Below are 23,246 nucleotides of genomic sequence, written 5' to 3'. Positions count from 1 at the left end.
AGAAACGTTGTTGAAATAAAAAATATTTGCTTGAGATGAATTGTCTATAAATAAATAATGGAATTGAATCTAGTTCTTAATTTACAGAGAATGTTGAAGGACCGGACATTTTGGAGACCCCACAGAGGCTCACTTCTCATAAGTAAGTCGTAAGTCGTATTTTAAATGAGACGAGTTGCTCGTCGAAGCTTCTATTATACGGCCCATACTTTCAAGCTACTTGAATCGAATGTTTCATTAACTAGATTTGCAAACATCAACATGAATAAGCCCCAATACGAACTTCCTGGAAGCTTAGATATTGTAGGGTATGTGAAGGTTCCAAAGATAGTATTTGCTTGTATGGCAGTTTCGGTATGTTTGATCAAAATCTAACAAGTTGCAAGTTGTAATTTTATTAATTGTATATTTCTCTGTATTTGTTTGGCCCACTGGCGCACAGCTTTGTTACTACACGTGTGTCCTTTGATACCTACTGTTGCTTGCATATTACTTCAATTCGGAATTCAAACGAAAGCTACGTACCAATTTAGTCATACATACACAACATTCTAGCCTTATAAAAGGATAGAACACAGAGCTGGTAATGCTGAGTTTTTATTTTTAAGACTGCTTTTGATAGTATGCTATTACCATCGAGGTTCTCAACACTTTTCACTATTAGAAATTTGTTTCTTGCATTCTGACGTGCACTTGTATGTCTGGAGTCAGTAAAAGAAGCGGTCTTATGTTTTATCCATTGCCTCACATTGATAGAAAAGAAATCTGATAACGGTTAGAAATTTACAAATAATTTCTTCAGATATACACGATAAATGACGATATAAGAGAAAACGTGCGCCATTACAAAACAAAACATAAAAAGCAGCAAAATATGGCAGTTTAAGAGTATGTAAAAGGTGTCAAGTGAACATTATTGGACTGCAGGAGCAATTAAACTTGTTTACGGAAGCTACGTTGGTAGGTATACATATGGTAATTTTTCTGATTTATCTATATTTACAAAATAGTCAACAACTTAGGAAGGCAATATCATGTTGGGAAAGACATTGTTACTGAAACCAAAAATGTATAATCAATGAGCGTCAATAACAGAGAAAAATTGAATTTGTTATACCTGACAATTCTAACTATCATATTAACTTACCTCGTTTGTCTTCTTATCATGATTTTCACTGCACCCTTCTGCTTTTTACGGAATTCGTCAACTTTCTAGTATAACGGGCATTTAAACACGCCTTATTTTTGGCAAATAATTCTTTTCCCAAAATTGTCTTTGCAGTCCTAGAACGCGTATTAGCTATTTTTCATGTTGACATTCTTTAGAACTACATTTTGTTTCTGCTCGATGCAATGTGACTTCCCTTTAACAGCTATGTTTAAATAAATTATATATTAAAAATGTTGCCTTATTCACATTATATCTATTTATTTCAGATATACACAGTTTATTTCATTGTTTGCCCTAATAGTGCCTAATCTCTGCGGTGTCAATTTACACTAGTCTGTTAAACACATAGATAATAGGTTCAATTAATTACTGCAAACAAAAACCTATACTTTTACAATCAATTAATTTTATTTACTATACATAACTGGTAAATTCTAAGGTAGTCCACAAACAAGGATCAATAATAACTATTTGCGTTATTATACAACTCTATATTACAACGCGAAAAGCTGAAACTGTTCAGCAATTTAGCATTACTGCCCCGGGCAATGTTTTAGAACACGAGTTGTAAGCCATACAAAATCAACCAGCTGAGCGGAAAAAATGTTTTTGCCTTGAAAATCAACGCGACTCAATCTCCAAAATAAATATTTAAAAAAATCTGCGATTTAATTTATGATAGACATTGCAGGAAACGAACTCACTGAGCGAAATTGGTTCTCTACACAATGGAATTTTGCAACCAAAATTTTGACCGTTTTCTCTAAAATTCAAGGTAAACAAAATTGAAAACAATGAAACCTATCAGAGGTCCTTCAAAAGTGCACTTTTTGCGTTCTTCAGTTTATCGAGTCTTTTCAACAGGTGGTTGTTGCAGGTCTCCAACTCTTCCAGGCGGTCCATGGCTTCGCGATTCTGCAAGTACAAGAATAACAACGCTTGAATATATAAACGTCCACTCGATACCCGCACCGAATGGTGTCATAGATGTCATGCGTTTAGGAATATTCGACACTCAGTTTGGTGGAGATGTATGCATGAGTTGAAGTGCTAGGTATAGGGCACTTTAACAAACGAAATTTGTTTACTGAATGTTTGATTTGAAGCTTCGGCGTTTTAGGTTACCTTTATTTTTTTTTTTTGTTTTCAGCAGGACTATTTGTTATGCTGCACTGGTATTTCAAAGTTGGTAATGTAATAGGTAAAATTGTTCCCGATCGATTTTGTTATTCATGTTTACAAAAGGAAAGTTTGATAATGAATCAGATGAAAAAGATCTTCAAGACTGTCCAAGACTTGTTTACGCTTAATTACATTTTACTTTTGCACTTGAGTCGACCAAAAACAGTCGAGTGATGATAACACAGTGCAACTTTTTCGCGTTGGCTTCTATGTATGAGTTTTTCATGTATTTTGATACAAAAACAAATTTCCCCGAGTTTGAACACATTTCACCTTAAGGAGCAACAGTGACGCCATTTTGAATCTTAAGAAATCGGAAGTTTTCGATGTTTTTTTTTGACGCCATTTTGTTTTAAAGTCATCATCAAAATTCTAAGAGCTTGTCCACATATTAGCATTTTCTTACCCATCTTTAAAAAAAAGATCCTAAATCGGACAAAAACTGAGCTCAAAACGGCGATTCTACGAAGATGGTTTTGGTATGGTTTTCGTATTTTCACAAAGCGAAAATATATCGAGTATGTATGAGCATTAATGGTAATGCGCTAATATCTGAAAATGGTAGTCAAATCATGTCTTATATTGAGTAAAAAATTCTCAGGAATCGATTGGTAGGTGTCTGATCCACGTAAAATGTCAGCAACATGTCAATTTTCCAATAATTCCCCTACAATACTAAAATAGGTTTATCTCGATGTTAGATTAACTTATTTAAAATATGTTTAATGCAATATCAAGAGTGTAAGTGATACTCAAAGACACAATAACAATTTGTTTTTACATGATCCTCCCCCTTTTGCGGGGAACGGTCGCATTTAACTTTATCGAAGACGCGATGATTTTAATGTGATAACTAAAGATCTATTGTGTCCAACAATCTAAAAGTTTCAGGATTTGTTTTTTATTTTTTTTTTGAGCTAGTCCGTGAACGAAGAATTTTTTCGTTTGGATAACAATATCATTTTTTCCAATCCCAAAACTTAAATTTTGAGTCATGAAAACGGTCTTTCGGTAGCTGTTGCTGTTTTTTAAGCACATGAAAACGACCACTTTTAAGTTCAGTATACGAACGATCGCAAAATTACTGTAATTTTTATTGATATCATAAACTGCAACTATTGGGGAAAGCTAGGGAAAATGGTTATAATAGGTGCTATCTAAGAATGAAAATTTTATGATTTGAGATAGTGACAATAGCATATTTTTGTTACTAGACGTTACGAAAATATCTATGATTTTACATGTTTATTCCTGTGTAAGTGTGTACAGAAAACTGCAACAACACATGACGTATTTTTACTGCGCTGGTAATTTTTGGCTTCGTTTTAAAAATATTTAAATTTTCGACGGAAACTGATGTGCAACAATCAGCTTCGTATTGATCGCACTGTAAAACATCTATCCAAGGTACATCTTTCAAAGTCTAATTTAAATGAGATTTGACTAGGTCCTTACGAATCTCAATATTTACATGAATGAAAAATGAATCAGCAACACTCACACACAAAACATTAGCAAATTAAAGAAAATCACTCCAAATAGCGTTAGAACAATTGTTATGAGCTCGAATACTATTTCCACAGTCAGAACTGTAAATTATTTGCTTGGCTGTCCGTAGTAATTGACGAAGATCAATAAAGCGAACGTCACCTTCAATTTAATTTCTATCATGGACAGTGTAACCATATGTTCGGGCTCGAATTATAATGACTCATCAGGAACACCTACGTTAACCCTAAAACCACGAGTGGGCAGGCAACAGTCGCAATCGAATAAGGTAATAAAAAAATTAACCAAATGCACACGGAACAGCGCTGCAGTGTTACAATGATTGATTCAAAAAAAAAAAACGTACACCTGAAAAATGCCTCTACAGAAGCAGAGAACGCAGTTGATCGCTAGTCATTTTGTTGGTTGGATCGTTAACAAGCATGTTTGGCGTACGCTGAAACATAACAGCAAACAAACACAACATACTGATGCTTACGTAGAAGAGTTCGGCGAACTGAACTTTACTTGAAGTAATATTCAATACAGCCGAGCTTGAGGTGCATGTGTTGGATGACATCGTATAGTCAATTGAAACCGCTATCGTACCGACTGGTGCACGACAGCAGTCCCAGATGTAGTCGAGTAATAGCGTAGACAGTAGACGGTTGGCAGCAACGGTAACAAAGAACATAATTTCAATTGCAGTCTAATTAATCGATTGCGCCACGAGCGTCAGCGGGGTAGTTTACACGAGCGCGTGCGCGGATGATTATCGTGGATACTTGCTTGAGAGAATTGCGTCTAGTAGTGGATTATGGATAACGTCACTACTGGCAGTGGCATTCGTCCCAGAACTGGGTGATAATTGGCTGCTCGATAGAATAGATATAGATATATGCGTCGATAGAAAGAAATAGTACACAGGTGTTCTACTATGCAAGTATATTATTCTGAAGGAAACTTACCTCTCGTTGCAGCTTTCTCCTCTCAATTTTAAGATCGCTTTCAGCTTTTTCTGCCGCCTCAGCGGTACTTCTGTATCGAATCACCTGCGTCTCGGATCGAGCCAAACTGGCCTGCAGGTTGGCAATTTCCTGCTCTGCTTTTTGTAGCTTGTATTTGTAGTCAGTGATTAGTTTATTGGCTTCTCCTAGAGTTTACCATAAAAAAGTGGTTGGTTAATTATGGTTTAGCGGATAATTAGCTTATGGAAGGTATACTTTGTGCGTCCTCGTAGTCCTCATCGTCCAACGCTCCGTTGATAGAGCCATACTTTCTGCCCTTGGTTTTGATGTCTTTCAGTTGCTGCTGCAGTGTCTGCACTTCGTTTTGCAGTTCGTGTTTTTCCTCGGTAAATTTTTTGAGCCTTACATCTGTAGAGATATGTAAGAATTTTCATGATTATTAACCAAATTTGAAACGTGACGGGAGTTAAGCTTACCCAAAGAGCCTTGCACGGATCCTAGCAGCTGTGCGTTCTCCACTGTGACTAGTGCACGTCTTGCGTCAGAACCATCCTCGTTTTCTACTGTCACGATTACCATTCCTTGTTCTTCGATTAGCGAGTCTCGTTCCTGAAGCTGCCCTTGAGTTAGTTTCAGCTCCTCAGATAGTTTGTCATTAGCTCGTTTCAAGCTGTCGTGATCCCGACATTTTTCCTTGTACTCTCGCTGTAGTTGTGCGTGCGATTCTTCCATTTCCTCCAGCTTATCTTTTAGTAGCTGAATTTGGTAGCTTTGCGAGGCACGTTCATTGTCCAACTGGGCGTTGGCAACCATGGCCTTGCGAAAACGTTCTTCTACATCCTATGGTAAATATAGCAAATATGTTTTTCCTTTAAATTAAAGAGAAAATATCCAACCTTTAGCTCGTGCCGTAGGTCCCGCAAACTTCGGCCTTCTTCCTCCAGGGAATCTTCGCTACTCCTTCGGGAGGACAGTGAACTTCCTCGAACTGCGGGACTGTTGACGGTCAGGCGAGTGGATCGAGTCCCCAATGACGAGTCCGGCGTCGACAAGCCGGCGGACTGCTGCTGCAGATCGAACACACGGTCAGCATTTTGTTCCAGCTCTTTTTGTTGCCGCTCAAGCTCACGCATACGAATTTCGCGTGCTTCTGCACGTGCTTGCCGTCGAGCTGCCAGTCGAGCCTCCGCCTAAAAAAATTCAAAAGAGGAAAACGAAATATGTAGTCATTGTGTGTGCAGCAGCAAATGACGTTTCATGATTAAAATAGGGATTTAAGGATAGATTTTCTGGTTTGCAGTACATAATGGTGTTTGGAACATTTAATACTAGAATAAACATAAAAGATGACTTAACTATTATTTCAGCGATCAGTATGACAAACGTGCTTACGCGCAGCGTGGAAAGAAAATTAACAAAATGACAAAACCACATAAACATTGTGAGCTGGCCCATTACCTCTCAAATTTCCTTGAACTCTGTGAAAAATAATGAAGGGGGATGCACAGTACGAGTTGCATTCATCTTCCAGCATGTGGGGGCTGATTGAGCTCTACCATACGGTCGCTGTGTCCTCTGACGGAAGTTGACACTTTGGTGCCATATGCTCTAATCTCAACGTGGGTGAGAGTGAAAACGGAAGCAATAACTTGTACCGCACGTACTAGGATTTATTACAGTACTAGGGTTAGCTTAACTGTCGCCTGACAGTTGACCTGCCTTAGGATTTCGAACTCAGTTTAGTTGATCGTGGATATTTGATGTGAGGTAATTGTGTGCATCCCAGTCCCAGGTATTGTTAAGCACACAATATTGTGAAGGACAGCAATTTATTGATAAAAGGAATGTTGAACGTATGTATTGTGGAATTTTAAAACAATGTTTTATTTACTGTTCATACATGCAATAAACTCAACTGTCTATATCGTAATTGAATAGCAAAACTGTATGCAAAATACTGGTAGTAAAAAAATGTTGAAAATAAAATATTGACCGATGAATTGATCAGTGAAAATAAATGACTATAGAACATCAATATCAGAAAACACGTGGTCATAGGTTTTTGTTTATTTATAGAAATGTGATCTTTTCCCAGCTGCATAGAGATAGCGATAAACTAAACAACCGTGAGCTTCCCCCTGAATAAGACGTATTTTGATCCTATAAGTTACCGAGTAATTATTCTGACTTAGCTTCGAGGGGAATCCCATCGTCGGTATCTTCAGAAGGGTTGTAAATATTGAATATTTGGTCGCACGTTTTATGAACTGCGGGAGACACAAAACGTGCCCATATGCAACGCTTTTCTCAAAAACATCATCTACAGCTTCGATTGCGATGTTTTTACTATAGTTGAGTAGATATTTTTTTTAAATTTCCGGTGATTTTTTTAAATTCTTCTGAAATCTTCATTATAATCAGGGTTGGTAATAGATTTGAAATAGAATCTGGCAAAATGTGAGTAACATATTTGGCAATAATCTAGGCAGTAAGAAGTTATTTTGATAAACCTAGAGTGTACAATAAAATATTGCAAAGTTAAAATAATTCATTTGCTACAGTTGATGATGTCTGACCTGTCTGTGCACTTTATCTAAAAGAAACATAAAATTGAATCCATACGTGCAGAATTTAGCAGAATAAAACTTTTTGAAGCATTCAGGAAAACGATAACAAGCCTAATAAGTTCTCGGTTTAAAATCTTCACCGCTATCTCACATTGAAATGGTTGTAGGACGATAGATTTGATTTACAGATTCTAATATACTGATTTATATTCTGTTGAGGCGCAAACACAACGACGCAGAAAATAAACTCTAATATTTTTACTCCTTCTCAATTAGGAGAAACAGGAGACTACAGTCGATTTAGGAGCAGGAAATAGAGCTTATTACGTCATTTCACGCATAACACTGTTTGAAGGCAAGGACAACTTATAGAATTACCCTTTACCCATCTGTTCAACTGAAGAACCAAAAACGAGACAAAATCTCTTTATTTTAAGTATCGACATCTAGCGGTGGAGAGCATGCATTTTACACTCGAAATTTCATTACGCTTATATTCCATTCATTCAACAAAAGGACTGTATGAGCTCTCGCCGCTTTTTCATCGAGAGAATCCTTTGTTCTCCCCGGTACTGGTATAGCGAGGGTGCCTTTTAATGATAAACGTACAGTACCACCCGCATACGTGCAACGGTTTTTATGTAGATATAATTTTAATGAATTTCATTGTTGCCCAAGTTGAAAACTGAATATCTTGACTAACGACAATCAATTTTTACATTGTACCTAATGAAGTAAGCAGTGCTTGTACAGCGCGTCTGATATGCATTTCTAGCAATGTTAGGTATAAAAAACGGTACGAGAAATAAATATTGTCGTTGATCGAGAAATTCGGTTTCCAAGTCCAACGAAAATATTCAACTAACAGGTTAAAATAGTTTTAGCAGTCGTGAGGTGTACGATCCAAAAAAATTTGTTAGACAATGTTTGAATGGTTGAAAGATTTTTAGTTTAATTTGTTTCATTGACGTTGATTGTGAATTGTTACTGAATGTCCACTTTAAAGATCTCTTGAATGCGATCCTGTCTTAACTTGATTTTGATAGATTCAACTATTCAAGATCACCTTTTTGCCCGGTCATTAAAGCAAAAAAAAAATAGTTTTTTGGTACATGTTCAAACTATTGGAGCGAACTGTTCGAACGATGCACTGTAAAATCAATGTAGGATGGAACAGCAAAAAATGAGTGCGAAAGCTTGGGCACCGATTTGCTGCAGAGTTTTGTTCGAAGTTGTATATCTGTTCTGTGCCTTTACACTCCTTGGTAGCTGTGTGTGGTAGTTCGTTTGCGGCTCCTGCACTGTTCAACAACATGTTGCGTGGCATCGAAATTTTATGATGGAAAAGTCACCGAAAAGGCTTAACCGAACTGTATAATTATTCGGTAAATGAGAAGCACTTTTCCAATGTATGTTCCGATACAGTAATAGTTGTTTTGCTTTTTTGGAGCTAAAATAATGACGTTAGAAACCATGTTGTCATGAAATAGTGGCTTAAGTGATTTTTAGCGGGAATAATAACTGTCTAGTGAACAGGCAGTAAATAGTGGCAGAATCACTAAAAAGTGAGCCCTGCTGAGAACATTTTTCCAAATTTCATGAAGATTCGAGGCATAGGAAAAAACTTGATTTGAAGCTCACCCCGTCACGGTCCCATAAACTAAACTAGGACATCATACGCGTTTATCTCGGAATGGTTTAATGCATAAAACTGGTTTTGATTGTTGAAAAATGTTACCGTTAGAAAATTATAACCTTATTGAAATAAAAAAAGATTCTACACACCTTGAAAAATCCAGACTTTCCTCATTATTCTCGAGCAAAAAAGAAAATAACTTTTTTGAAATCACAAAATATAACGTACTGTAGTGACATCAAACTGCTAAATTATCTGCTCAGTTCAGGAGTTTTATTTATAAAATTGATAAAAATAGGCAAACGTCCGTTATAGTAGGGTATCACTCAACACACTTTCATCTCGATCGGCTACTGTAAGTCCTCTCCTGCGGAGCATCGTGAGAAAACCTTCCTTTGGTTTTGATAACAAACTCGCTTGTACAAATATATAGCCGTCACAGGTTTCAATTTGAATTGAGAACGCACACACGGAGAGAAAAGAATCGGCAGACGCATAGTGCTATTGTTTGTGAGTGCTTGCGGTGCAATCTCGGTATCTGTTTATATTGCATACATAATGGAAGAGAGATAACAGAAGGTGGACTAGCACTGACAACAGTTTGTGGAAGGTTTAAATGAGCTTAGATCGGATTGAGTTGACTCAACGTACCAATTTCTCTTTTCGCTAACTGTGGGAACCAGTGCAGAAAACAAATGTATTTCTTCGAGAAGAATAGTCGACAACTTAAGGCTTTAGCAGCATACGACTAGTAAAACGAAAGCTAAACAAAACATATAATTATCGTACCTAGTCCCACCACCGTAACCATGTAAAGCAGACACAACATATTATGCCATATCCATACAAACTGCAGACGTCGCATAAATTATAAAATGGATAAAAATAAAGTAATTTGAACCTTACTATGTGATTAGCCTTTTCCAGGAGCTCAACAAACGCTTCATCCTCGTCGGAGCTAAACTCGTCTCCGGTGTGACATACCGATAGGCGATGATACTGTCGGTGCGGCTCGAACGAATGATGATCCTGATCGGATTTTTGGCTGTCCGCGTAACTATCGTAGCTTTGGTCAACCTCATCCTGCTCTCTGATCACTACCGGTTCAACTAACTGACGGTTATCAATCAGTGAATCATCACCGTCGAAAACACTATCGCTGAAACCGTTACTTATATCTATAATCAAATCACTATCTTCATTAACAGCTTCATGCAATTTTTGTTCACCCCCCTTGCCGCTCAGATCATTTCGGTTAATATCCACGTTCAGCTCTTCATTTGATTCACGGATTTTCAACTCCGCTGTCAGCGGATCTAGATCGTTTGGTTCTTCGAAACTAAAGAATTCACCCTGCTCGTCGTCTTCCTCATCTGAGACCAATGAAAACCGCTGACCGGTTCCGTGCATTCTATATCCGTCTTCACTAATACTCAATTTGATATCACTGCTCATTTTATCAAATATATATGTGAGAAATAGAGAAACACAGGCGTTTCGCGGAAACTGGTTTCACCACCTATCAAACTGAAACAGAACTGATTCCAAATAGGTAAAAGTCCCAGGCATGCACGAGCTGTCCCCTGGAGCCGTCTGTAGTAGAGAACAGTCAACAGTCCATTTGATTTTTATCTGTTTATTGGTTCTGTCGTCGTTGTCACATAAGCCATCCGCCTTGTTTGCCTACTGTGATAGTGGTGGTAGCAGTTGTATTTTCGCTATTCTATTGCGGGTAGGCCTCGCCTGTGGTCAGCTCTACCTGTCGTTGATTTGTGGAAACCGATGCGGTTGCAGAGATACAAAAATTTAAAGAGTTGAGAACTCTGAACTGATCGATCAATTTCAGTTGTGAGACTGCCTGCAGGCAAGCACGGACAAAAAAGCGAATGGGACCAAACCAGATAAGATTACGAACTTATCAATGCTGAGCTCAGGTTTGAACCGATGACCTCATAGGTAAAATATTTCAATTCAATTGTGTGCGTCGAAAGAAATGCGCGAAACTTCTTTGTCGATTTTTCCTCTATACATTTGCGGTTTGCAAGTAATTGCTTGAAAAATTGCGTATCCGAAAAACATTGTTTTTTGTTTGTGATTGATTTTCAATTCCATGCGAATTGACTGGATTTTCACGACTTTTTGTCATTTTACAATTTTAGTTTTGCCTTTCTCCTAGAAAGGTATAGCAATCACTGGAAAAACCAAAGGTATAAAAGTGCTCCAAAGTGTCGAATCTCGTATATCAATCGACTTAGTTTGACGAGCTGAGCATTTTCTGTATGTGTGTGTGTGTGCGTATGTGTGTGTGTGTATGTGTGTGTGTGTGTAACGCTCTCCCAATCTCACTCGATTTTCTCAGAGATGGCTGGACCGATCTCCATGAAATTAATTGCAAATGAGAGGTCTAGTCGCCCCATAAGACCCTATTGAATTTCATTGCAATCGGATTTTTAGTCTAGAGGTTATGTTCAAAAATGTGAAAATCACGAAACATCATTATCTCAGAAACTACACAACCGATTTTAACAAAATTGGTTTTAAATGCACAAGCTACTTAAAAAACCCTTAACTTTTGAGTTTCATGAAGATTGAACGTGAGGTTCAGAAGTTATTTAAATCTCACTCATGTTTCTCAGAGATGGCTGAACCGATTTTCATAAAATCAGTGTCAAATGGAAGGTCTAGTTGCCCCATAAGACCCTATTGATTTGTTTTGCAATCGGACTATTAGTTTGCCTGTTATGTTTAAAAATGTGAAATCCAGCTATTAAAAAGGAACATATTCCGAAGACTACTCAAACTCACTCACTTTTCTCAGAGATGGCTGAACCGATTTCCACGAAATCAGTGTCAAATGAAAGGTCTAGCTGCCTCATAACACCCTATTGAATTTTAATGTAATCGGACTGTAACTTCGTCTGTAATGTACCAAATTGTGAAAATCACGAAACTTCATTATCTCAGAAGGTACACAACCGATTTGATCATCAAATCAGATGAACAGGCTAGTTAAAGGTTAATTGATGAATTTTATAGTGAATAAACACGTGGTTCAAAAATTGTGAAAAGAAACATATTCCGGTGATTTTTCAAATTCACTCGTTTTCCCAAAAATGGCTGGACTAAGTTCAACAATCTGAGTGTCAAATAAAAAGTTTGGCTTTCCTATAGGTTCCCATTTTATCTGACTATAATCGTATTTTTATTCCAACCGTTATGTATTAAATTATATAAACAACGGAAGTCTATTATATCAAAGATCACACGACTTATTTGAACATATCTAGTGTCATTTCAACAGGTTGTCTCTCAAACTCACAAGTAAGAAATTTCATAGCAATTTGATATGTGGTTCAAAAGTGAAAAGAAACGAAATTCAAAGACTATTTAAAACTGTAACTGCTTTGATCAAAACATATGGCCTCAACAAAATTTAAATTTGGTATTGTGCTATTCGTACGTTCCCGGTACTGCTGTGTACGAAATTAAAAGTCATTTCTTTTATTTCGCTATTTCTTCAGCACTTTAACTTGCAAAACCGAAGATATGAAAGTACTCCAAAGGGCCGAATGGCATATATCACTCGACTCAGTTCGACGAGCTGAGCATTTTCTGTATGTGTGTGTGTGTGTATGTGCAGATTCTTATTTTCACTCACTTTTCTTAGAGATGGCTGGACCGATTTTAATGGAATTTCATGCAAATGAAAGTTCTAGTTGCCCCATAAGACCCTATCAAATTTCATTGTAATTGGATTTTTATTTTGGAGGTTTTGTTTAAAAATTTAAAAATCACGAAACATTAATATCTCAGAAACCACACAACCGATTTCAATAAAATTGGTATCAAATGAACGGGCTATTTTAAAAACCCTTAACTTTTGAATTTTATATAGATTGAACATGTGGTTCAAAAGTTACGAAAAGAAACGTCTTCTGAAGACTGTTTAATTTCACTAATGTTTCTCAGAGATGGCTGGACCGATTTCCACAAAATCAGTGTCATATGAAAGGTCTAGTTACTTCATAAGACCCTATAGATTTTTTTTGCAATCGGACTATTACTTTGCCTGTTATGTTTAAAAATGTGGAATCTAGCTATGAAAAGAAACATATTCCGAAGAATACATAAACTCACTCACTTCTCTCAGAGATGGCTGAACCGATTTTCACGAAATAAGTGTCAAATGAAAGGTCTAGCTGACTCATAACACCCTATTGAATTTTACTGTAATCGAACTGTAACTTCGTCTGTAATGTACCGAATGTTGAAAATCACGAAACGTCATTATCTCAGAAGGTACACAACCGATTTGATCAATTGTATTATCAGATGAACAGGCTAGTTAAGAGTTAACTGATGAATTATGATTTAACACGTGGTTTCAAAGTTTGGCTGCCCTATACGTTCCCATTTCATTTGATTATAATCGAACTAGGCAACCGTTATGTATTAAATTGTTAATAAAACAACGAAATTCTATTATCTTAAAGATTACACGACTTATTTGAACATTACTAGTGTCATACGAACGAGTCATCTCTCAAACTTACAAATAACAAACTTCATAACAATTTGATATGTGGTTCAAAAGTTATGGAAAGAAAAGAAATTCAAAGGCTATTTAAAACTATACCTGCTTTGATCAATATATGTGGCCACAATATAATTTGAATGTGCTATCGTACCATTTGAATGTTCCCGGTATCGCTCGTGATTGAATTGTTCGAAATTAAGAATCATTACTTTTATTTCGCTATTTATTGAGCATTTACGTTACGTCAAATTTCATATTTTATACTTATATTACAACATCATTATTTTAGAACCCAAAAAGTAAATACACATTTATTAGATTGAAACGTTCATGTAAATCTATTTTTACAAATAATAAGTTTGAATGAGAAAGGCTGGGTCTGACCGATAGGTGGATTAATTTAGGTTTTTTTAATATTACATCGCGGTTGGTATCCCGCAAGGCCTATTTGAAAATTAAAATAATAATTTTGAGCCAATGTTAAGCAAAGTTCTCCGCTGTCGGAATTTAACCTTTCTTGTCTATTGAAACAGATTTTCATTTCTAAGGAAAAGATGAATATTGAATATGTAAAAGCTAATAGAGCTCAATCGTTGTAAAAAGAGAAATAAAAACTGAAGAGGTTAACATTTTATTAAAAAAAAATATTTAAGATCCAGGATGGTTGTGAATACAGTAATCACCCGATTATATCACGCCCAGATTTTGTCTGCCTCCGATTTTATCACATTTTTTTACCCGATTTTATCATCATATAACATTTCATTAAAAAATGTCAGAGTGAACTGATTTTCAATTAAGAATCAATATATTTGTATTTTTGCACAACTCTGTGTATTCTTGATGTAGTTTATAATAAAAACTAAACCATTACGCAGTGTTCTATATTGCCGCTTTCGTGCGATTAATCAAACAGTCATTCAAACGTTGCTAATGTTCGAAGAAGTTTCAAGATGTTTCATTATTTGATATATACATGGGCGCAACTAAGGAAAATTTCTAGGGGGGGCTAGTTTTCATGTATGTCATTTAAAAAAAGAGAAAAAAGAGTTTGAATATGCTTTTTTAATGACGCTTAAAATAGTATCGTAAGAGCAGAAAAAATCACTTCGGGATAGAATCTCTGAAGATGTACTGAATATCTTGAACACATCGTCAACGCCAAGCTCTTTCAGCAACAATGATTCGATATTGAGGAGAGCTAGATTTGGTAAACGGCTGGGCAGTGCTTTTTAACAGTTCACCCGTACTATTTAGAATAAAATAGACCCCAGTGAGGTTCAAGGCATAATGCTCTATTCCTACCTCCACGTGGTACCGACTGGGATACGAGCAACCAAGGAAAAACCGGTGGGGTAGTTGTTCTCCTTAGAGAGGCTAGGGGCGGCTCCCCACAGGCTGGGGGCGGCTCAAACAGCGACTGATCCGGACCGGACGGTTGAACTATGAAATGCGGTGTCTCGCCAGCTACATCCATGGCGGCAGCTCCGCCGCGAGACTAGGCATCGCAGCCCTAGTAAGGCAGCATACTAAAATAAACATACTACGGAGAATCAAGAATTCAAAACGAACCGGAACAATCGGCAATGACCCAGCCGACGAAATAAGGACGACGATTAGAAGCTCAGTACATGTAACAGTAGATCGCTTAACGACCCGTCGACCGGATTCTGCTGGATCAGCTAGAACCCCGCCACTTCGACATCGTTGCGCTCCAGGAGCTTTGCCTGAAAGGAGAGAAGATACGGTGGATTTGTGGCCGCAAGGCACAGTACCACCAAAGCGGCAGGCAATCAGCGACAGGTTGGGTTTGTTGAAAATTAAAGGCCGGTTCCACAACTACACTATTCCCAATGTGCACTGCCCTCACGAAGGAAGACCTGATGCAGGGAAAGAAGCGTTCTACGCACAGCTGGAGAAACTCTATGATAGCTGCTCGCGTAGAGATATCAAGATCATCGTTGGGGACATGAACGGAAGGATAGACTTATATAAGCCGGTTATCGGCCCGCACAGCCTGCTATGCACCAACTTCGCAGCTGCCCGCGGATTAGCAGTCCAAAGTCCCTTCTTACCTCGACCAACGTACATCAAAACAAATTGACCACGTTCTCAACGACGGCCCGTTCTCCCCAGACACTACAAACGTACGCACCAATCACGGTGATGATCGGACATGACCACTTCGATACAAAAAACTACAAAACCCTGATAACCGGTAGTCCTCTACGGAAGTCCTTTTGATATTTTCGAACAGAAGGTGCCTATCGGCGAACAGAAGGTGACTGTCTACGGTGGAGCACAAGCGGACGACGGATAATGGCTACAGCGCATGAACCATGTACAGGCGCTGCTTGGAGAGAACCCCATTGCACACCTGGCGAAAGACAATAGGTTGCGGTGGGCCGGTCACATCGTAAGAATGCCGGACGACAACCAAGTGAAATCACTTCTCTTTAGCAACCCTACCGGCACAAGAAATTAAGGGGCGCAGCGTGCATGATTGCTCGGCCAGATTGAAAGAGACTTGCGAGTGATGAGTCGTCTGGGTAACTGGTGAAACACAGCCCAAAACCGAGTAAAATGACGACTTCTTGATACAGCACGAGTTACTAAAGCTCTTGTCTGACTGGTAAGGTGAGTAAGAGAGCAAGGGTTGATAATCGATCCTGGGTGCAGAACTAGTTCTTAGCCAATGAATGACGACATCTCAATTTGTGTTGATTTTGATGCTCTGATAATTAGTATGGAATGTATATATATATTGAATACAATCATTCTCTGGGAAATTCTAGGGGGGGCTTAACACGTTCTAGGGGGGGCTTCAGCCCCCCCGTAGTTGCGCCCATGGATATATATTACGAACCACATAGAGTTCTTTTTTATGAAAAGGAACAAGGATTCCCATCAATCATCTAAAAATGCATGTTTTTGTTAAATATCGTAATTTTTTATCTAATGAAATAAAAAAGTTATTTGACATATTTTTATATTTCTTGCCATTCTTCACAAGTGAAATTAAATAACTATCTTCTACTGTCATTGAAAGTAAAAACTTCTGTTCGTACAGTACAAACAAGTACAAACGTCTGTTAGAACCTTTTTGACTGATTTATAGTAGTACCATCAATGCGGCTGACCTTGATAGCTTTTTAAATTCATGAATAAATATAAGACTCTCCAATGGATTTTCTCCAGGTTACATATTTTTAAAAGGTACTGGATATACTAGAATGCAATCACCATAAAAAAATTCATCAGCGTTGTTTTAACTGTATATTGTTTTTTTTTTCTGTTCTGTAACTAGTAACTAGTTCCTCACTTGCGGGTAACTTTGATAATGCTAGAAAAATTAAGGAAAATGTAAGAATGTAAGAAAGGTTTAAATTTTTAGGTATTTTGAAATGCATTGAAAGATATTTTGTAAAGCGCTATCCGTAAACCACGAAGATACATTTAGGATGATTTCTGGTACTTCTTCCGTTGGATTTTAGGACCCACAAATTTTAGTCATAGATTTTTACCAAACCCCCTTCCTTCCTAATAGTTTACATTTTTCATCTATGATTCCAAAACGGGCTTTCCATATTCTTCGTTGGTGTAGGTTTTTGGTAATTTTGGTGATTTTTTTGGTCACCTGATTTTTATGGGGCGATCTATATGAAAATTTTGATTTTTTCTGATATTCCCTGGAGTATAACATAATTTTCTTGATATTTTTCAGCATTCGGCACAAAAAAGTGCAACGTAGATGAACGCAACTTTAAAATCTCAGTGAAAAAGGACTCCGATCAGATACGAAACAGAACGGTACCGGTCCCGAATTAGTCGTTTATGTTAAAAAAAGTCTGGTTTTGCGCTAAAGAGCCGTTAAAAAAGAATCGCGTATCAGTTGAAAAATTTTCCTTGATTATTTTTCAGTTTTCCCTGGTATTCCCTGATTTCTCTGATCGAAAAATGAAATCCCTGACATTCTCTGATTTTTCGACACCCTGTATATAAATGAGTTATATATAGTAACATATCAGAAAATAGTTCAAAATCAAGAAAAAAATAGTTACTTTTGAAATATGTTTACCGTAACAACACAAAACCATAGCTTTATACAAACACGAGTACCTAATCCACAAACTAGCAGTGAATCTTGTGTTTCATTTACATGTGAGCTCTCCCTTAGAGAAATAAGAGGAGTGTCGAGCCACCATTGAAATATTTATTGCTCCCAAATAGCTCCACATGCTAAATTTGGTTTTCTTTGCTCGATTAATTCACGAGTTGTGCAAAAGTTTGCGCTATATTTGTTTGAGAGCCCTCTCTTTAAAAAAAAGGGAGGGTTTCCGAACTATCCTAAACAATCTTTTCGGCTCCAGAAACTCTTGCATACAAATTTTTACGCCGATCATTTCAGGAGTTTCCACATCTTCAAGCATCAGTCAGACAGATAGAACTGCATTTTTATATGTTTAGATTACTTGAAGACATTTAAGTTATTATTTTTACGTATAAAATTATTGTTTCAACAATTTTAATAACAAAACAGTAACAATATGATTTCCCGATTTTATACCTTTCCTTATTTTATCATCCATAAAATTGGGTGATCACTGTCATCCAAAGTTACTATGGTGAACCTCTCCAGTTCATCTCGAGGTACGATGATAGTCAGAAACAAGTCAGTTGGCGTATGTTAGAATCCCAACTCGGGAGAAAAGACTGTAATTGTTAGTAGGATCGTAGCTCCGTACTTAAACTGCATACTAATAGTTGCATACATACCTCGTTCGTACCAATAAAAAAAAAGTTAAATTACGACAGCGCAATGTTGAAACCTACTAAAGGGTGTTACGGGTAAAAATCGGTCAACTTCGATTTACCGCATTATTTTTATCGTGTATCGAATAAACCATGAAGGTCCCTCATTTTAAGGTATGTGAGTATAGTATCATGTCCTATGTTTGATTTTGACATTTGCTATTCAGTTGTGAAAATTGCGTCGAAGCAAGAGAAGCAACCATCAAAATTTTGCAAAAATTGCGAAAAATCGAACTACTCGTACGCCAAGTTGGCAAAATTATTGAATGTGGCCAAGTCAACCGTCACCAACGTAATTAAAGTGTCTGGAGAACTTTATCTGCTGGGAAAACTGGATTGGGGGAAATCAAAATTCGAAGGCTTGCAGCCGACAAACGACGAAAAGAGTGATCAGCAGTTTTAAACGGAATCCTAACCTTTCCGTCCGAGATGTCACAAGCAAGCTGGGAGTGTCGTCTACAACTGTGAATCGAGCTGAAAACCGGGCCGGACTGTCGACTTATAAAAAAGGGGGTGACTCCAAATAGTGACGATAAACAAAACAAGTCGGCCAGACAACGATCGCGAAAGCTGCACGTGAAGATGCTGACGAAATTTGCGTTGCGTGGTACAGGATGATGAAACCTACATCAAGGCCTTTGAATAGCTTTCTGGACAGGAATATTATACGGTAGCTGGTAGAACAAAGGTGGCAGAGATCTCCAAACACATTACTGTCGAAGTTTGCAAAGAAATATCTCGTGTGGCAGGCCATCTGTTCCTGTGGTTTAAAGAGCAACATTTTCATCGCGAAAGGTTTCGTCAACCAGGAAATTTATGTGCAGGAGTGCCTGAGAAAAGGTCTGTTGCGTTTCCTCAAGCAACACAGGAGTTCCGTTATACTTAGGCTGATTTGGCAGCTTGTAATTACGGAAAAGGCCATGAAGTAGTATGCCGCGAACAACGTCCAGGTGATGCCAAAGGACATGAACCCTCCAAACACCGCAGAGCTCCGCCCTATAGAAAAATAATGGGCTATCGTCAAGCGCAACCTCAAGAAGACACAAAAGACAGCTGTCAACGAGATGTAGTTCAGGGCTAATTGGCGTTCCGTGGCAAAAAAGTGGCCAAGCCTGTACAAAACTTGAAGGAAGGGGTCAAGAAAAAGGTCCGGCAATTCGCATTCGCTAAAAACGAAGCTTGAGTCAATACTTTTATTATGTACGAATTGAACATGGCAAAGGAATATGATTTGATTGTTTAAAAAAAAAAGACCGATTTACACACATTTTTGTTTGACCCGTAACACCCTTTATGCTTCACCTATGGCGAAGATGATTTGTTCAACAAAAACTTCCAAATTCAACTAGAATCAACCAGCCCCAAATAAATTTATTGGTTGAAATGGGACAAAAATCAACACAAGTGCAGTTCCACAAAAAAACGGGCAACTAATTTAATCGAACTTTTTTGATTTGGCAAAAACTTTGCATAGAAGATTATAAAGGCATTTTTTATTTTGTGCTATTGGTTTAATGTTTCGAAACATGAATCATTTTCGAAAAGTTATAAAAAATGCTATTTCGGGAAGGTATTGATGATAACAAATATTTTTGAGTCAAAACGATTTGTTTGATCGGTGTGTCGTTTCCGAAAAAAAAAAAAACAAAATCAGTTAATTGTTGTATTCAATGAGGTTGGAATTTTTTGATGATTTTGTTTGTCATATCTTATGTTTTTGTGTTAGTAAGCCTATATAGAGGTTTCGAAATCATTTTCAGAGTAAGATTCATGTAATGAATTTGACTTTTTTTTTCCTCGAGTGGACTCATCACTGCGACCAGAGACATTTTGATCTATTGTGATATTGCCCAGGTGTTTTCTGTACTCCGCACTTCATATTATTGGTAGTATCACTATTGAAGTGAATGATACGCTTTTTTTTATTTATATCAGTGCTTGTGTGTGAGAGTTTACCCTTTTATTTCAAGCTCACTGCTCTACTATACCGAGCCTCTTTTCTATCCTACCAATATCGCCAAATTACAATTCCCTGAACTGAGGCTACACCTAACGTTCCTCTCTGGCCAGGTTTATTCTAAGAGGGACTTTATGTCAAGAGGAAGGAGTCTTATCGAAACCTCGTTCCTCGTGCCAATATCGCCAATTACAATTCCCTGTAGAGGGTGAATATTTCTGAAATCAGTTTTATTATAAGAAGGACTTATTTTGTCAAGAGGAAGGAGTCTTATCGAACCTCGTTCCTCCTACCAACACCGCGTCACAATCACAATTCCCTGACTTCTGGTCAGGTTTATTATAAGTAGGACTTATATTTTTATCCAGAGGAAGGAGTCTTATCGAAACCTCGTTCCTCCAGCCAAGACCGCGTCATAATTACAATTCCCTGAAGAGAACTATTATACGTTACTCAGAACAGTTTTATTATAAGGGGGACTTTTTTGTTAGGATGAAAGTCAGCAAGGGTACTGTAGAATTCAGCTTGAAGGAAGGGTATGTAGTAGAGAGCCTGAGAATGAACCCATGTTAAAGTCCTTTGACAACCAAATGGCCTGATTCTACTAAGATTCGAACCCACGACCACTCGCATATCAAAGCGGACTCTGTAACCTTGCGGCTACGAAGCTCTGAATTTGACTTGATCAAAACTAAATAAGACAACACCGTTCATCTTGATGACGTGTCGTGATGATTGGTGGATTTGAGAGAAAAAACTCTTGGTTTTTTAACAAAACGAATTAATTCTGTTTTTGATGTATTAAGTGTAATTGTTGGTGTTTTTTAACAACCACGGTAGGCTTGTGTCGTGTCCTGAGAGTGAAAAATGTGAGTCACTGAACAAATGACCTGAATCTGTCAAAATTTAGACCCAGTACTACTTTGTAGCATTTTTGTTGATATTTCCCGCATTTGATTGTGATTTGATAACTCAGCCTGAGCACCAAAGGTGGTCTCTTAGAATTGAAATGTTCATCTCTTTTATTCTGGCCAACACTAATTACAATAACAATTAGCATACGGTAGATATTTTGCACGGAAACATTCGAAATTCATTATCAACAAAACGTGTTGAAGAATTTAGGCCGCTCAGGTGTTAGCAACAATCATTCAACGTAAGTCAAGACAGCACTTGTCAGTCGATGGCAAAAATCGAGTCACTGTCCGACTCAAAGCACATCCGTAGCTGCTTCTTGAAGTCGAGATATTAAGAAAAAAGAACGCGTTAAGAATCTTTAGGAGAAAAAAAACCTCTTGGGTAACCCCAAACATGGTACCGAATGACACATCACGTGTAAATACGATTGTGAAGTCATCAAGCAACAAAAGAAGAAGAAATAAAAGTAGAATTGTTCCGGAATACGACGACGACTACACGACGGGTAAAATTCTTTTAGTTTGTTGACTTACGTTGCTTGCTTATTTCGATCGTATTAGTTCGATGATCCTCCACACCTAGTGAATAAATGATACTGACAGGCGCAGGTTTGGCACTGAGTCATCTTGCCAGTTATGATGCAGGTCGAGTTTCAGAGTTTGGCATGCTAGATGGATATTGTTTCATATAACGTTTGTCAATAACGTCAACTGGATTGCATATTACAGAAAAGTTAGGTTATGTAAAACAGTGGGTGCGGTGCAGCTACTTGTAGCAGGAGCCTGATTGACTGGGGATGATCACAATAGGGTCTTTTTGATATTGCAGCCATATGAAAACTGAATTACAATAAATCACATGATTGGTTTTTTTTTCTACAAAAATAAATCATCTAGATCACTGGAAGAACTCAATTCTTTCGACTGTTTATAACCAAATAATAAACATATTAATGCCGCTCACTGTGAAATCCTAAGTTAGCCAGAGCTATTATGTTGACACTGACGTAAAACAAATAGCTAGACAATGCTAATTAGGTAGGCGTACCGAGAGCTTAGATATCTGAATAGTAGAAACTCAGACGTAGCTGCTCTGATATGATGGAGCAAAGCAACGGAGGGAGAGCAAGATATGAAAACACAGGCGTCAATGTCGTTTCAGCCTTAATTTGCAAAAACAATTCTCTGAAAAAATAAGGCAGACATGTGGCCGAGACCGGATATTCGTGCACATACTTTTACTAGAATGACCATACGACTGGAACTCGTTTGAAAAGAGCTATTTTTTCGAAGCCGTAACAAAGAGTAATGTTTGTTGAAGGATGAAAACACGATTCACCATTGTTCAAGTGGTTGAGACAACAAATGACTGAAGGTCATGGGCTCAAAAACTGGCCAACCTAACGGGTACGCAAAAACTGTAACTGACTCGCTTAGTTGGATGGATGGATTGAGCGAAATGTCAGATGACCAAACACGGTTGGTGGCGTTGTACCTTATGGAATCGGGTAGGAAACTCGATACTGTCCCAGGGTGCATGAAACAATGCTTCTCGGTGCGCGCGCGCAATACATTTTCTAGTAAGAATCGGACACGCTCAAGATCGTGCGACTGTGCTACCGAGTTTACGTCACCAAATGAAATGTGTTGTGCAGCTTTAGTAGGCACAAATGTGTCAATAGCGTGATGCAATGTTTGTTTTGCTTGTCAGTCGCTGTATTATTGTTTAACAATTGTGCATGTTGGAGGAATAAGAATAGTTGAATGTGCTATCGAAATATAAATGAGAAATGGAACACAAAACTGATTCGAGGCAGAGACATGACATATAGGGGCTTATTACGGGAGTCACTTCACGGTGAGAACGAAGTGAAAATATCTCACGGTGAAAAGAGACGCGTGCAAATCAAATGGGAATCACTTTCACCGTGCCTGTTACGGTTGTCACTTCACCGTGAACTGACTCCCGTGATAAGCCCCATACTGTCAATTTATCTGATATCAATTTAAT

General features: G+C 37.8%; 1 protein-coding gene across 13 annotated transcripts in view; it reads right to left on the bottom strand.

Moving 5' to 3' along the window:
- Positions 1-386: 386 nt before the first annotated feature.
- The window catches only part of LOC129718222 (leucine-rich repeat flightless-interacting protein 2), a 113,672-nt gene continuing 90,812 nt past the window's right edge, over positions 387-23,246 (bottom strand). For 3 of the 13 annotated variants that reach the window (XM_055668782.1, XM_055668783.1, XM_055668781.1), the window contains 5 exons: positions 5,706-5,999; positions 5,286-5,649; positions 5,065-5,217; positions 4,810-4,994; positions 387-2,086 (listed from right to left, as the gene is read on the bottom strand). In XM_055668782.1, coding sequence (XP_055524757.1) covers positions 1,976-2,086; positions 4,810-4,994; positions 5,065-5,217; positions 5,286-5,649; positions 5,706-5,999 — 1,107 coding nt within the window. In that variant the 3' untranslated portion in view covers positions 387-1,975. Of the gene's footprint in view, positions 2,087-4,347; positions 4,714-4,809; positions 4,995-5,064; positions 5,218-5,285; positions 5,650-5,705; positions 6,000-6,267; positions 9,763-9,918; positions 14,875-23,246 lie in introns of those variants that run through there. The other 10 variants (XM_055668779.1, XM_055668780.1, XM_055668771.1 and 7 more) reach the window with 7 other exon arrangements.

Source organism: Wyeomyia smithii, chromosome 1 (genome assembly GCF_029784165.1).
Source record: "Wyeomyia smithii strain HCP4-BCI-WySm-NY-G18 chromosome 1, ASM2978416v1, whole genome shotgun sequence".
Lineage (NCBI taxonomy): Eukaryota > Metazoa > Arthropoda > Insecta > Diptera > Culicidae > Wyeomyia > Wyeomyia smithii.
Note: the sequence above shows the minus strand (reverse complement) of the source record. Positions and strands in the feature narration are given on the sequence as shown.